This window comes from Egretta garzetta, unplaced genomic scaffold (genome assembly GCF_000687185.1).
Source record: "Egretta garzetta isolate BGI_Z169 unplaced genomic scaffold, ASM68718v1 scaffold787, whole genome shotgun sequence".
Classification (NCBI taxonomy): Eukaryota; Metazoa; Chordata; class Aves; order Pelecaniformes; family Ardeidae; genus Egretta; species Egretta garzetta.
In genome coordinates this window covers 255,223-270,274 of record NW_009260266.1, presented here as the reverse complement: position 1 = coordinate 270,274, position 15,052 = coordinate 255,223, and the positions used below count along the sequence as shown (strand labels likewise).

The following is a 15,052-nucleotide window of genomic DNA, read 5'->3' as shown; positions in this document are numbered from 1 at the left end:
ACTGAGCTGCAGAAGGTCAGAGACTTGTGGCAATTTAAGGAACTGGAAACAGGCATGGCCTTGATGGCGTTAAAAAGCGAGTCTGGGATGTGCGGGTTAAAGCCTCTTTCACTGTTTTTACTCTTATTTCTATTTCAATGATAATTTTTGAAGCAACTTTTCTTATCAGATCTGCACTTGAGTAATATTCCCAACAGTAGGTGGAGGATTTATGTGCTTTTCTGAAGACCTAACACAGGGCCCTAAAGATCTCTTTGCCACGGTAAATAATTGCATTTTAAAAATGTTTAAGTGTTGAAGCTCCCTTCAGTTTGGACCCGCTTTGCACGTTCTCTGGCTGTGTAGACTCTTGCTGTGCCTATAAGCAGCAGGTTTTAGTAAATACCTGTCCCAAATACTAAACAAAAGCTCTGCAGTTGTGTCTAACTTGTTTTCATAAAGCGATGCAAACGATTTGAGCTGTTAACGCTTAGTCAGTTTGAGGTGTTGATCACAAATATTAAATTATTTCTTTCAACAGAAGGGGTACTGAATAATGACCTCTCTTGCTATTAGCCCTCAAAGAACAAGGTGAGCTCTAGCCCTCCCACTATAGAATTCTTTGAAGACCTAATGAAGATGCTATTTAAAAAAGAAATAAAATCCTTTTTTACTGTTTCTTTTGGTTCCAAAAGAGCATTGTAAACTACAGACAACAGTCTTCCTAGTGATTGTGAAAATTTCAGAAATAACGATAGTAGTAATTTCATGAAACACCCGTGAAAGTGCAATTTAAATATTCAGAATTTAATGTTAGCTGGGTAGTCCGAGCAGTGATCCCGAAGGCTTCCCATGGAAGTATCACAGTTCTGTGCCAGGCATTATTTGCAGCCAGCAGAAGTGCATTTATTTAAGGCTGGCCTCATTTATTTGCTGACAAACAGAGAAACTTAGAACACGGTTGTTTAAGATCAGAGGTAAAAATCTCTTTTATGATCCAGTGAAAGAGCAGAATAGCCATGTGCATTATTGGTATTTATATACTCCATGTACGAGCTATCACTGCCAGCTTGACTGACATCAAGGAGGGTATCGGGTGTCCAGGAGGAAACGTTTGGTTTACAGCATTTAGTCTGAAGTTCATTTAGATGTTATTAGAATCATAGAATCATTTAGGTTGGAGAAGGCCCTTAAGATCAAGTCCAACCGTAAACCTTAAAATTTATTATTAGTAATAATATATAAAAAGCTAAAGATGAAGCAGTAAAGAAGGGAGGATTTGATTGTATAAGTAAATAGTTATAGTTACAGGTTTTTGAAGTGAGAATACAGCGTATCTTTAGACCACCTCAGTTGTAATGTGGTTTGGTTCCGTTCTGGAGTCCATAATAGCTTTATGACTGCGTAGGCGTATAAAGTTTGTCCATCTGGAGATGGAGATTTTGGACTAAACTATGAACATACGTGAGAGTTGAGGCTGTTGTCATCTGTCACCTGCACGGAAGTGCAGACCACCTTGTTGCTGCTGGTTTCTTGGGATAATGGTTGTGATGGTTTTCCCATCCTGGAAATAATTATGGGATCTGATTTAATGCTTTTTGATTGGCGTCTCTCATACACAAATTAATATTTCATTATGATACTGAACTATAGCTTTTCTGAGTTATTACTCTTCAATTCTGTAGTGTGATTGAAGGAAATAATTTTTAAGAAGTCTTGTTAGGAGAAACGAAATGAATCTTTACCTCTACAGGTGCAGATGTTGTAACTGAACATGGAACTGTCAAGGAATGCGTGCACACTATCTACAGTTAAATGCTTCATAATATTCTTCCTCTCAATCTTTGTCTTTTTTTTTTTTTTTTTTTTTCTTAAACCTGCCCATGGAGCCAAATCTCAGCACTTTGCAAGTGGTGATGATACAGAGCAAATGTTTAGCAGCTGGTTTATTGAAAGTCACTTAATAAAATTGTTTGTTTACATAAGAAACTAGCAACACCTCTTTTCTGTATTGCTTCTCTACCCCTCATCTGAACCCTTTTAAAACTCTTGGGGAAGAAAGAGGGGCTAAACTTTCCAGAAACCAGCAAAGCCACTCCTATCTATTAGCAGATTTGTATTTTTAAAACAGCTTCTAAAGTGTGCATGTGCAGTTTTCATGTATTTTGTGATTTGATTCAGACAGCAGACCAGAATGTTTCAAAGTCTTTTCAACCAAAGTCACGGTATGAAGATGATGCATGTAGATGTTCAATAAAATACAGAAATAAAACCGCTTGTGTACATGCACGTATTTTCTCTGGGAATCCTTGACATAAGAATCAAGGAAAGGAAGCTGCCGTGGAGTTTCCTTACTGTAGAATTGAAAAGACTTATTTGTTTTTGTTCTTCCCAGGCCGATAGCTGTGTCAGTCTTTATACCTCCACAAACTGATGGCAGACTGTAGTATTTCTAGGGACTTTGTCAAGTGTAGTTCAGTGATACTGATATGTATTTTAAATTTCTATTTTTATGTGTGGTACAGTTATTACTGCTACAAGGTTTTGTTTTGTAGAAAGTATCTGATAAAAATGCATTTGCACTCGTATTTACTAAAGCAAGTTGGAAAAATGCTGGTTTGGGAAAGGAATATCAATTTTTTTCATACCAGTTACTGTTCTTGAAATCTTAGCCATTTCTTTATTCAAAGGGTTTCTACTTGTCATCTGCTAGTGCCGTTTGCCAGTCATTTGGTTATTCCCATCTGAATCATTTGTTCCCTACCTGACATCGTCACAAGTTATATGGAGCAGTGGAGCTGGAGCTCTTCTCAGGCTTGTCCTGAGGTTTTAAACTTAGTATTGACAATTGTAAAGCCTTAGGAGAATGGGTTTTAAATCACACTTACTCAAAAGCAGAAGCCAGTGTCAGTACATTCTATAAGAAGAAATCTGATTATAATTGTTCTGTAACTTCAGCCTGAATCCCTGACAAAAGGGACGGCTGGCTTGCAGCTACGTGGAGGCTCAGAGCGTTCCCATCTCCTCTGTTTTTTATATCCACAGGGCTTCAGTCTGGTTTGGACTTTGGTGCAGTGGAATGATTTGAGTCTACGTGGTCCTGTTTCATGCTGCCCTGAGTGTATTTTTGTCCTGAGACCCCTTGTCCTCCTCCAGCCAGCGTGTTCTGCCCGGTGTTTTCCACAGTTCCCCTGTGTTGGTGAAATGAGGACAGGGCAAAAATGGGAACAGGGCAAGATGGTCCCTTTCAGAACCTCTGTTCTACTTTTTCCTACAGCAATGGCTGTGTAATGACTCATTTTTCGTTGTATAGTTTTCTTTGACAGACAGAGAGAAGGCCCAGATTCGTTTGGTCTGAAAGGCTCTTTTTGCTTTGTTCAGAATACGTAAAAACGTATTGAATTTTAGCACCAGAAGGGTCTTTTAGTCTTCAAGATCACTAATCTCTTGCAAAAATTCCCATGTTTATATAATATTTCTTTTCTCTGTACTAGCGTAAAAGGGACAATGTAAAAGAAGTGAGGGTATGTACATCTGAGAGAAATACATGGTATACTGAATGCTTCTGAGCTAATAAAGAGGGAAACAGATGAAGGCAAGGAAAAATAAAAATATGAAAATAGATGGCAAAAGGAGGTAGAATAGATAGCAGTAATTTTTTTTTTCACGTTGCAGTTGCATAATTTTGCATTTACTTTTATGTTGGATCCCAATATTTTTAAAAAAAAGTTAATTTTGGACTCTCAAGATATACGCGAATTGTGTTTTTAAAAACCTGTGAGATACAGTGGATTTTGAGAATTTAATGATATCAAACCGCTGGGGAACTTATTTTTAAACAGCGTCTTCAGAAGAGTCTTGTAGGGATTGTGTTGTGTGGAGCTCCGGTAGCGGCGGATGTCATAAATGCCATTGCACACATTAAAACACGACCGCATGATCATCATCAATATGATGATAAAAAAATAAATGGAGTGATAGCTTTAACTGCAAGTTGCTTTTTTTCCTCTCTTGCTCCTCAAAGTTGAATCCAGATTCTGAATCTTGTTGTTGTCAATATTTTTAGGATAATTGCCTAAGTGTAGCTGTTTTCCTGCAGTTAATTCCATTTTTCCTTGAAAATGAAGTATGTGTGGAGGAATTCTTGTAGGAATGGAAAAGCTATTACTATTTAAAGCCGGAAATAATTAAAGAAATATGAGAAGGCATTGTCTTTAATTCCAAATGTTGCAACAAAGAACGTTGTTAAGAGTTTATACTCATGTTCATTGTGTTCATCGTTCTCTTTTATTAAAATCTTTAGTGTTGTCTTGTTGCAACAGTTGCAATATGATGGAAAAAGCAAACTTTGTGATTTAAAAAGAGTGGTAATGTTAGGTGGCTGAAGAGTTTGGGTATAATTTTACTCTTTAAAGCAGGGCTGAATGTTTTTTGGTGTGGTTTTTTTTTTTTTCTCCTCTAAGAATCAGTGGAAAAACAGCCAGCTGTTCTCCACTTGGTGCTCTGCTTGAGCATCTGAAACCTTTTAGAGCAAAACCAGTCAAAGTTTCCAGCATATTGTAAACATTCCTGTAGCCCCAGTGAACATGCTGACATAACCCTCACTCTAGGGGGCACAATGTAAAGTATGAACAGAGGACAAAAAAATGTGGTAGCTTTATTTAATAGTCTCACTTAAAAGAAAAAATAAAGTGTTCTATTAACTATTTACAGCCTTTCATTTTCTTTCACCAGTTTCTCTGGAGACCTACTGGCAATAATGAAATATGTATTTAAAGGAAAGCTTCAGCTGTAAAAAAAAAAAAAAAAAAAAAAAGTAACAGTTCATTTTTAATCCTTGTCCATGGGACCACTGTGATCCTCAAGATGTCATATGATATCTCTATAACCATCTTTTTCATGATATCAGCTATGAAAACGTTCAATATAATATATAGCCGAATGAAATGAAAAGTATTGCCTTGCAAGATGAACAGCATCAGCGTGCCATGCTGTAACAAGTTAACTGCTGTAAATTGTTACTCTAATAATTAATGTAGTTAAGGGCTATAGATTTGGACCTCACTAAACGAATATAGAAGTAGTTAACGCAAATGTCAGAATTGTTCTTATTATTCTGAAAGGCTTCCCTTTCACAGTAGTTGTCTTTCTAGATTCAGTGACTATGTAGTCACTATTTCAAGACTATATAGTGCCCAAAACGTTGATGAAATAAGAAGAGCCTTCAGTTGGCTAAAGAAAATCTTACAGATGGTTGAACTCAATTACTGATTTTTAATAAGTATGAAGTGTTTCAGGCTGTCACCTTTTTTTGGGCAGTTAAAAACTATCTACAAAAATAGTGCCAGGCATGACTTTGTTCCTTTTGTTGTTGCTAGATGATTAGGATTGCTGGATTTCAACTACACTTGGTAATCTTAAATTTACTTTACGTACTTCATACAACTTTCCTCCAGCTTCATCAACAACACGGCCAACCTTCATTGAGGAATTAGTTAATATTTCAAACAGTACTTTTACTGGAAAAAACAAAAGTGAAAATCCATGTCCCCCATACCAGCCTCTTAGAAGAAAATGATGGGCTGAGTAGGTGCTCATCGCTCCTCACTATTGAGTTCTATATTGCCCATTACAAGATGGATATTATTATTCTGAATCCTAAACTATAACAGTACTACTACTATAGCCATAAAAATAGTTACCTTAAATATGTTGAATGGCACGATGAATACTGTACCCTTGTACCGGCAAGCAATATGCTTGCTTTTGGGGTTCTTTACGTGCTTATTCAAACCTGGCATTTGGTGGTGTAGCCATGATTGTCTAAGCTAGAAGAGAAACAGGATTGGTGGGAAATTACTTTATTAAAGGCTTTTTGACCCAGCATGTTTTTATCAGCACCTCTTTGAAATAATAAACCTGGCATGCTTTAAGCTGAAATAATTAATGTTTCATTTAGAATTCTGTATTGGAAAAATTGGAGACAGTCTTAATACTGTTATTTCATCCTCGTCGTCTTTGATTTGCCAACCGCTGTTGGCTCTGCCACTCACAACACATCTTAGGCTGTCCTGTGTTGGTGTTAAGTGATTCTTCTCGCCTGGCTTACCTCCTCTACTCAGTCATCTCTCCCATAGTTTGTCCTTCAGATGGTTTATTTTATTTGCCCTCCAGCTTTCCGTGCCAGAGCCCTGTTCTCTGATCCTTATCTTCTCCCTCTTTGCACCTCTTCTCTGGGTATCTCGTGAATCTATTTACTATCTGTGCTGCTGACTTTCTGGTCCAGCTTTTAATTACAGACTTGTCTCCTTTTATCTAAGCCATTATCTACACCTGTGTCTCTAATTCTCCCCTCCATGTTCTCCTTGTTGAGGTTGAGCTGTCATCTCAGCATGTAAAAGCCATGACTATTAATCTCTGTTCTAATCCTCCTCTCTTGATAACCGGGCCTCTGTGGCCTTTCATATATGTGGTGTATCTAAATCTTGTAGACAGTTTCTGCAGAGTTGAGCAAAATTATAACATTTTCCTTCCCAGCCACATTTACAACACTTGCCCGGCCTTTCAACCCACATCTCATTCATCATTTTGCAGTTGCTGTTTTTATTCTGTTTGCATAGCACCTAGCACAACAGTGCCCTGTCATTAGTATAATGAGAGATAGTTATAATAATTATTAGTGTGTTTAACCAATGTCTAGTTAATTTGTGAGCCATTAATTTTGAATGCAATGCACTATTCTTCTTATTTCACAGAAGTGTGATACGCACACGTGGAATATTATTTACTCTAAATTCATTAACAGCTTTAAGTAGTGATTTAGTTTGTTAATGTTATCTCATGATTTATTTAAAACATAAGTATATAGTTTAAAATAGTAATTGTATTGTAAATGTCATTCATTGTTACAGCTTACTTGAAGGAATGCAGACCAGCTTTTTGATGTTAACATCTCAAATTATGCAAACTGTAAACAATTTATAAGTGGATTTGTGCTTTTTTCATAAAGGCAAGCTCATCTTATACTTAAAATCAGGGAACGAAAGATAAAATTGTTCTCTACTTTATATTTTTGGCTTTATTTCTTTGAAATGATGAAACAAGTTAGAATGCTTTCTAACAACTTCGAAATATTAAAGTGCCCAGGGACATGATAGGGATGATGTTTTGAAGGCAATAAATATTTCAGCTTCACATTTCAGTCTTTCTTCTTCGTTCCTTTGATCTGGCTTTGGTTTAGTTATCATTCCGCTTGAATGACTTCACACTGTCTTTCTTCCTCTCCACACCAAAAAGAAGTGTTCTGCACATATTCCATATGTTTGGGCGCTCGCGTTGTAGGAGAGCCCTTGTCGTTCCTCATTGTTTGCTGGTAATGACGGCCCCTACAGTGAGATGCTCTAACCACAGCACGATGGGTGCATCTAGGCCCAAGGTGTAACTTACACAGAAAGCTCCTACTTAACTGCCACTGTTTGTTAAAAATAGTAGAGCAGGAGAAGTAAAATTGGTTTTTTGTGTATTTCAGAGAATTGTTAGTACTACTGAAGCATTTTTCTGTAACAATACACTAAACCAGTAACCCCTTCTTTCTACAGATACATGGTACTGTAGGCCTTAATGCATTATTTATGCCATTGACATAGTCTGCATTCTAGAAATTAAATTAGAGGGGCTGTTGCGTGGAGTGTTATTTATTGGTTATCACACCCAGCAAAAAAGCGGTGTTGTGGATCTTGCATTTGGCTATAAAGCAATAAACTGCTGCATTCTTGTGGAGTCCTGCTGGTACCAGGGTGCTCCATGTGAGAGGCTCTTGGAGATCAGGAGCAGGATTGTGGGGTCGCTTAGATAAGATTTTGCGTACAGAAATATGTAAGTCTGTATACTGGATGGGTACTCGTGTCTGCAACTTATACACAAACATCACTAAGGTAAATTCCCTGAATTTTGCTTTTGCATGGGTAGATCATACATGTTTTGATGATGGTTATGTTTTTAGCTACTCAGTATGCTGTGTATCACGTTGCCTAGCGAGTTGTCGTCTTTGAGAACGTGTTTATATAGGGCTTTTTTAAATCTAGAAGGACTATATAAATCATAGAATCATAGAATCACTTTGGTTGGAAAAGACCTTTGAGATCATCGAGTCCAACCTTTAACCTAACCCTGCCATCCCACCACTAAACCCTGTCCCTAAGCACCTCATCTATCCTTCTTTTAAATACCTCCAAGGATGAGGACTCTACCACCTCCCTGGGCAGCCCATTCCAGATAGCAGATTTTGTTTCTACACAGTGAGTCAATTTTTTGTGTCAACAAATAAAAAATAAAGCTGTTTAGAAACAAACCCAGCAATATCCTCCTTCAGCTGCCTTGCAGCAAGTGAATAGTTTGCAGTTTGGTGGGTAGCGAAGCAGTTTTCCTTCAGAAGTTTTAATATTTGGAGAGGAAGGAATGGGCAAAGACTTGTGTAAGTACAGCAAATCTCAACACATGGGGTCACTGCATATACGTAATGTGGGATCATCAGGGTAATCAGCAGGAGAGCCTGGCATCATCGTTTGAAGATCTTGGCTTCGTTAGTGGGACTGAAGGCTTAGCTATTGCTCTGCTTTCCATGCCTCAACCTTACAGAGCAAGATGCGTTTTCCTCTACAGGCATGAACCCAGAGTCATACTAACCTGTGAGAGAGAAGAGGTGAGGCCTCTCCCTCTTGTGGAGTCCATCAGAATCTAAGCTTTAGAAGCTTATTCAGTGGCAAAATGTATCCTTATCGTAAAAATTCCTGGCTCCACTACACTCAGGAAACAGTGGTACATTTGGACAGGAGTGGGTTTTTCACTGCTGCCAGCAGTATTTTAAAACCTGGCAAAGAATTTTCATATTCATGAATTAAAGCCTGGTATCATTTTTATAAGGAAACATCAGCATTTTCACAATCTAGTTATTTTTTGGGTCACTGAAAAATTCTCTAAACTACACACAGGGTGCTTGTGTGCAGATTTGCTAATGCTATGTGAAACTCGCTGTCCACAGAAGTTGTCCACATGTAGCTCATGGAGGTACACATGTGGTACATCTGTGTGTTTACACGCAGGCTAAAATGTTTTAATTTGTTGAAGAGGCTGTGATCGAGACAGGTGCATCTCCTCTTCTTGTTTGCTGTTGGTCAGCCCTTGCTTCCATGCAGGGGATGGTGAGACCCCGGCGAGTGACAGTGCTGGTTCATACAACGTTTGCTGGGACATCCTGAGTTTGTTTAACCTCTCAGGTAAATCACTGGATTGCCCTGTGTTTCATTAACTTGACTTGCAATGCTGTAATGTCTTACTGTGTTTAGTTGTTACCTCTCGGAAGACATTTCATGAAGCAAGGAAAATATTTATGATTAAGCATGAAGAGGAAGTATGTAAGATGTTTATATTTTCCATTTATCAGTACACTTCAGAGTGCTGCTTTCTGAAATTGCAATTCGGGACTTCATAGTCAACTTTGACTGAGATGGTTTGTGCTGTGTAAGATTGCTAATTCTGCTGCCGTATCCTTTATCCGCTGAAACAAGAGGAGTTTGCTACTTTTTAAATTGGGGCCAAAGAGTAAATTCACCCTATTTTTATATTCAAGCCGGCTCAGCTTTAGAGGATTTAAGTGATGTAATTGTATTGTATTCGGCCCCACATCTAGTCCAACTGAAAAAAAATAATCTTCAAAGTGAATATTTTAGTGCTTCATGCAAGGCACATTGCTCAGTGTCTTGGGAAAGAAAAGTAAAGCTTTTCTTATATTTGTGAACCGTGGCCCATTGTTGTACATGTTTTCTAAGCTTCCGTACAAATCTTAAATGCGCAAAAAGTAGAGCGAGCTAGCTCCCACATCCTTAAAAAACCAAGTTTTATTCCTGGCTATAATGAGATGTTGCATCTATTCATGGGATTAAGTCCTTAAGAGAAAGGAAGGTGCATAAAACCAGATTCCTCAAAGTTTACACTATAGTATTTCAAAATAAAAATATATTCCTCGGGAAGATGATATATAAATTTGGAGGCTCACTAAGAGCACAAGGACTGGCATCCTGTTCTTTTACGTTTAGATTTGTTGCATTTCCACCTGACTGGACCAAAAATGTTGTTTTGATGTGTCTTGACACTTAATCAGTGTGTATAGGTTTGAATAAGCTTTGGTTTTTGGTTTTGTTTCCAGTGTGGATTGGAAGTATTTAGATGTATTTTGTGGGGAGGGAGATTTGTTACCCAGTGCCTGTAACTGAATTAAGGATCTCTGGGAGGAGAAGTTGAGCTTTTCCCCTCTTAGTGTTTCCTCCACGGTAACTCCCGTGGATAGTGCCCCACTGGTCAGTCGTGCTGCTGCCCACCTCCCATCTTCTCTTCCAAGGTGTTGAGCCGTACGTAGGTCTCGGAAGATGGTGCCTCCTCTTACGTATTCTTCCCTGTGAGCTGCAGGTAGATTTTTTCGTGGGAGGGGGGCACGACGTGCTCACCATCATTTGGTATCAAACATTATTAACTTTATTAACTTAAAAACTTCCATATTCAGCTCCCTAGTACATGGGTTTCAAGGGGATAATCGAGCCAATGCCTCGGCAGCTGGAGCTGATGCAGAGCTAACTCATCAGACAGTTCCTATCATTTTTGCCTTTGGAGGCATCATTGGTGTGCCCATTCTGAGAAATGTCTGAGGACTTGTGCACTTGCAATTTTGATCTTTTGGATCGTCTGTAGTAGAAGTTTAAATCCTAAATCTTTCTGCCAGATGAATTTAGGTGGGGGGAAAAATGTTGATTGTGGTGTTGGGTGGTTTTGCTGTGTAATTTTTATTGTCTTGTAAATGAATGGAGAACATGGTTAACTTAGATTAATATACAGGTATGCTTCCCCCTCAAAGGAGTTTAGAAAATAGAATTGCTGTGGCAGTAGAAAGAAAGGTGATGGAGGCTCTCTGGCAAATTTGAAGAAAATTTGCACTGCTCTTCTATGAAAACAACCCCAAAAAGCTAATCAATTATCACCAAAAATGTGATGCAGGATTTTGTTCTGGTTTGCTCCAGTTTCTGCTGGGTGAGAAAGGTATTTTCCTTTTTCTGCAGTCTCCGTATGTCTCAATTATTCCACCAGATGTGAGTCAGGCACCAAAATAATTTTTTCTTTGTTAAATATGCATAATGAAAAAACTATAAAAGTAAACAGCAAAATACTTACTCGGGGCTTGCGGCATTTCTTTGATCTCTTTGCTAATGGAATTACCCTGCTCTCCTACACGGCAGCCGGCCACTTTGTGAAGATGGAGGATTATGTTCTTTGTCCCATTGTCAGAGTCTGGTATGAAAACCACAGACGAGGATGTGAATCCTATAACCTTGGGGCTGGCAGCTTCCTGACCTTTGTAAAAGGCTTGCTCCATGCCGGAATAGCTAGCTCGGTGCTGGCAAGGTGACAGACTAGATGAATTAGCTGGTCTTTGCCGTCTCTTATGTGTCAGATTCTTTGTTTTATATGGAAATAATTTCTGTCAAAATGGGAAATTTATCAGGAGGTATTTCCTCTGCCTGTAAAATGAAAATGTCAACCGCAGGTCTGTCTGAACGTGTCTTCTGTTACAAACCACTGGTGGAGCCAGCTTTGGCCGTGGATACCACCATGGTGTTCCCCTGTGCTTAACCCCAAGTCAGGCAACTCCACTGACCTGCGAGAGTGGAAACGTGTGATAGAAAGTTAATGACGCTACCCAGTTGTTTTCTGTGTGAGGAATCACATCAACATTTCTTAAATATTTACAAGTTATCAGAATTTTTGTCCGTGATGTCTTAATATGGTGGATGTGTCTGTTTTTCAGATGTGTCTATATATGTGCATGAACATGTTATACATGCATCACTATTTATATACTGTGATGTCTTGAGAAACCCAAACCGATTTCTATATATGTATCGACATTAATATGCCAAATACTATAGGCTGTTAATATGAAATATCTTTGCATAAAAATTTAACATCTGTCATTACTTTAAAGGCTGAATAGATATTACAGCATTATGGGTTTCTAATAGATTAAGAACGTACCGTATGTCACGCATTACCCTGCTTTGCATTTTGATATATGTCAAGCAGTGAATAATCCTGCATCTTGTCTGAGCAAAGATGGCACTGGGATAATTTTTTTTGTTTGTTTTAGTGGGAGAAGACGATCGTGCCAAAAGGAATTAATTTAAATGGCGGGGGGCAATATACTTTTAAAGGTGAGGTTAAAAAAAGGGGGTTATACAGCGCGTAGTAAACCACTCAAGTCAATGCAGACTTGGAAGGTGGAGGTATTGTCGTAAGCTACCAACGCCGTGTTTAGGTGTGCGGAATTCAATAAGAGAAAGCGAAAATAACTCCAGCCGCCTATTCCCTTCTTCAAAGTCTTGCTAAGGGAAGTTTGGCAGAAGCTGGGACAGGAAATTGAAATCTGAATACTATTTTAAACTGATAGGGTTAAAGGCCTCTCTTTTACACTGGCACACTTGTTCTTTTATTTGATACTTGAACTCTGAAAATTTTCTGTGACTTTCTAGGGAGAAGGAGGAGCAGCTGACTCGGGTGACAGAGGTACAGAGGCTGCAGGCCCAGCAGGCAGATGCTGCCCTGGAGGAGTTTAAGCGGCAGGTGGAGCTGAACTCAGAAAAAGTCTATGCTGAAATGAAACAGCAGGTGAGAAGGTCACAATGCCAGCCTTTCTGAAACTCTGTCTCAGTAGGATAGCATATTCTGATCTTATAATGCCAGAAACATGCTTCACTCGAGAGTGCTACATCAAAATCTTTCAGAATGTAGTGTCTTTGCTAGCAAGTCAAAAAGGGATGGGAGCAGTTGTTTCATCTTTCTAACAAAGCCAGAATTGTCATTGTTATAAAGATATCTGCGGTTGTGATACTGATTAGGGATTTTTCAGGAGTGAGAGTATAAAGTGTTAGTTTATACACCCCGATGGAACAGCGTTTGTAATTTTCCACTTAAATATGGGTCTCTTCCTACTCTTTTCAGAACGACTCCGTCTTCTCTTAATGAGGTCTTGTAATCAGTTTGAGCCTAAACAGGGGCAGAGCCATTGTGGCTGCTGGCAGTCATGGCCAGGCGACAGAAAAATCCATTTTTCTGTCCCTGAAAATTAGTAGCAGGAATTCATGCAAAAAGATTTTAGCGTCCTAAATTCCTTAGGGAGCAAATAATAGTTATACCGTCGGCCCTGGGATTTTACAAATGCAGCACAATGAGTGAAATAAGGAACAAATGGCGGGTGAGCAGAAAGAAGGGGAGAGAAGGGAGTATTTCCTTAACTTGCTCGTGTGGTTGAAATCTCTTTCTGTGTTTCCAGCCTGCAATTCTACCTGACCATGGACTCAGTTTTCCAACCTCACCTATCATAACCAAACCTTGCTGTTGACAGTAGGATGCTGCAATCTGATATTGCAATGGATTTCTAAGGATGCTGGCTTATAATTTAACAAAATCTCTTCTTGTTCTTGTGAAATTTGGGGTTTTTTTCTGAAAATCTTCAACAAAAGTGGGACATTAAGTAAGGCATTGCTGGTATTTTTAAGACCCACGCAGACAGCAAATAATAGAATTTGGGAATAAAAAAGGCAAGTACAGATTTACAAAAGCAAGATTTCTTCTGCAAACTAGAGCCGCAAGGGCAATACGACACATCTTACAATTTTAACCTGACGTTTTCTGTGCTGTGAGACTCTCCTCCAACTTCTTTCTGCTCCAAAAAGGGATATAGTCTAATTCTGGAAAGACTTAATATTAGTTTCATTCACTTAAAAAAAACCCAGCAGACCAAAACCAATCCAAAACAAAAAAAATGTGGAAAAGAATTTGGAAAACTTAGTCAATTGTCATTTTAAAATGACTGCAAATTTCTTTTAGAATATTGCTGTGGGAAATTTTGAAAATAAATTTAGCTGTACTCCAGGAATCAGCCATGGGTTAATTCTGTCCCTTCTTGCATGCTAAAATATATAAATAGTAAATGATATTGTACAATCGAGCAGTACTGTTCTACAGGAACCAAGGCTCAAGGAAACACATCAAAGAAAAAACTACTGAAGCTGTCGTCATAGCTTTGTCCTTTCTCATTCTTCTGCACGCACGTACTCTGTCGATACATCTCCCATTACATTGTAACATATTGGGAAATCCTATTTTTTGTGGTTAGGTGGAATGTATTACTTACAAAACAAAAACTGTAGTAGCTATGGCAACAGTGTACTTTTAACTATACCAGAAATATTAAGTTTATAAAACCATTTTTTGGTGTGTGGTAAAGTTAATTATGGAGATAAGTAGGATGAGGTCTGGCATTTTCCATTCTTGTAATCAATATTTGATTCATTAGTTTGGCTGTGTGATATTTTTTTGCCATGTGCTTCCTATTTTGTCAAGCTTGTGACTATGAAGAGTCACCTGATGCCCTTTGATGGGCGAGTGGTAAATTTTTAACTGTAAGATCTGCATTTTTCCTAGTGGTAACTAGGAAAAAGAGAAACAGCACATAGACTACATCATGGTGCTTTAGATCTAGCGGTTCCTGGGTTTGGCAAATAAAGATCAAGAGCCCTCATTGCATTTATAGGAAATATATGAACGTGACCTAATGAGTAAAGCACAGAAGCCAGTAGAGTTAAGGCATCTTTGCATGTGTTTTTACTATTTCACTTTTTAGAATGTTTTCACATCTTAAAAATAAAAATCCTTTAGTAAAGTAACAAGATATTTTATTTTTCTGGCTTTTATCAAGCTGAGTAAAATCTGGCTATGGACATGCAATTTGAGTAAGTTTGGAGGTGGAAGAAATTCGACATAAAATATTCATTGAAGTCCCTTTTCTTAATAGCAGATAGCAGCAGTGAGCTTCAAGAGCTACTGGAAGGATAAGTTGTTCCTTTCTGTTCTATTTTTCCACTTTCTATCTGGCCAGCTATTCCTAGTCCTGTATCTTCCTCTCTCTTGCTGCAGTATTTTCCAATAAGATGTGTTTCCCACTCTTGAGTACTGCCTTTGCTCCTCT

General features: G+C 38.4%; 1 protein-coding gene across 1 annotated transcript in view; it reads left to right on the top strand.

Moving 5' to 3' along the window:
- Positions 1-15,052, top strand: part of CEP112 (centrosomal protein 112) — a 176,772-nt gene that overhangs the window by 54,200 nt on the left and 107,520 nt on the right. Inside the window, exon 18 of the mRNA XM_035897706.1 lies at positions 12,555-12,690. Within this exon, the coding sequence (XP_035753599.1) occupies positions 12,555-12,690 (136 nt within the window). The remainder of the gene's footprint in view (positions 1-12,554; positions 12,691-15,052) is intronic.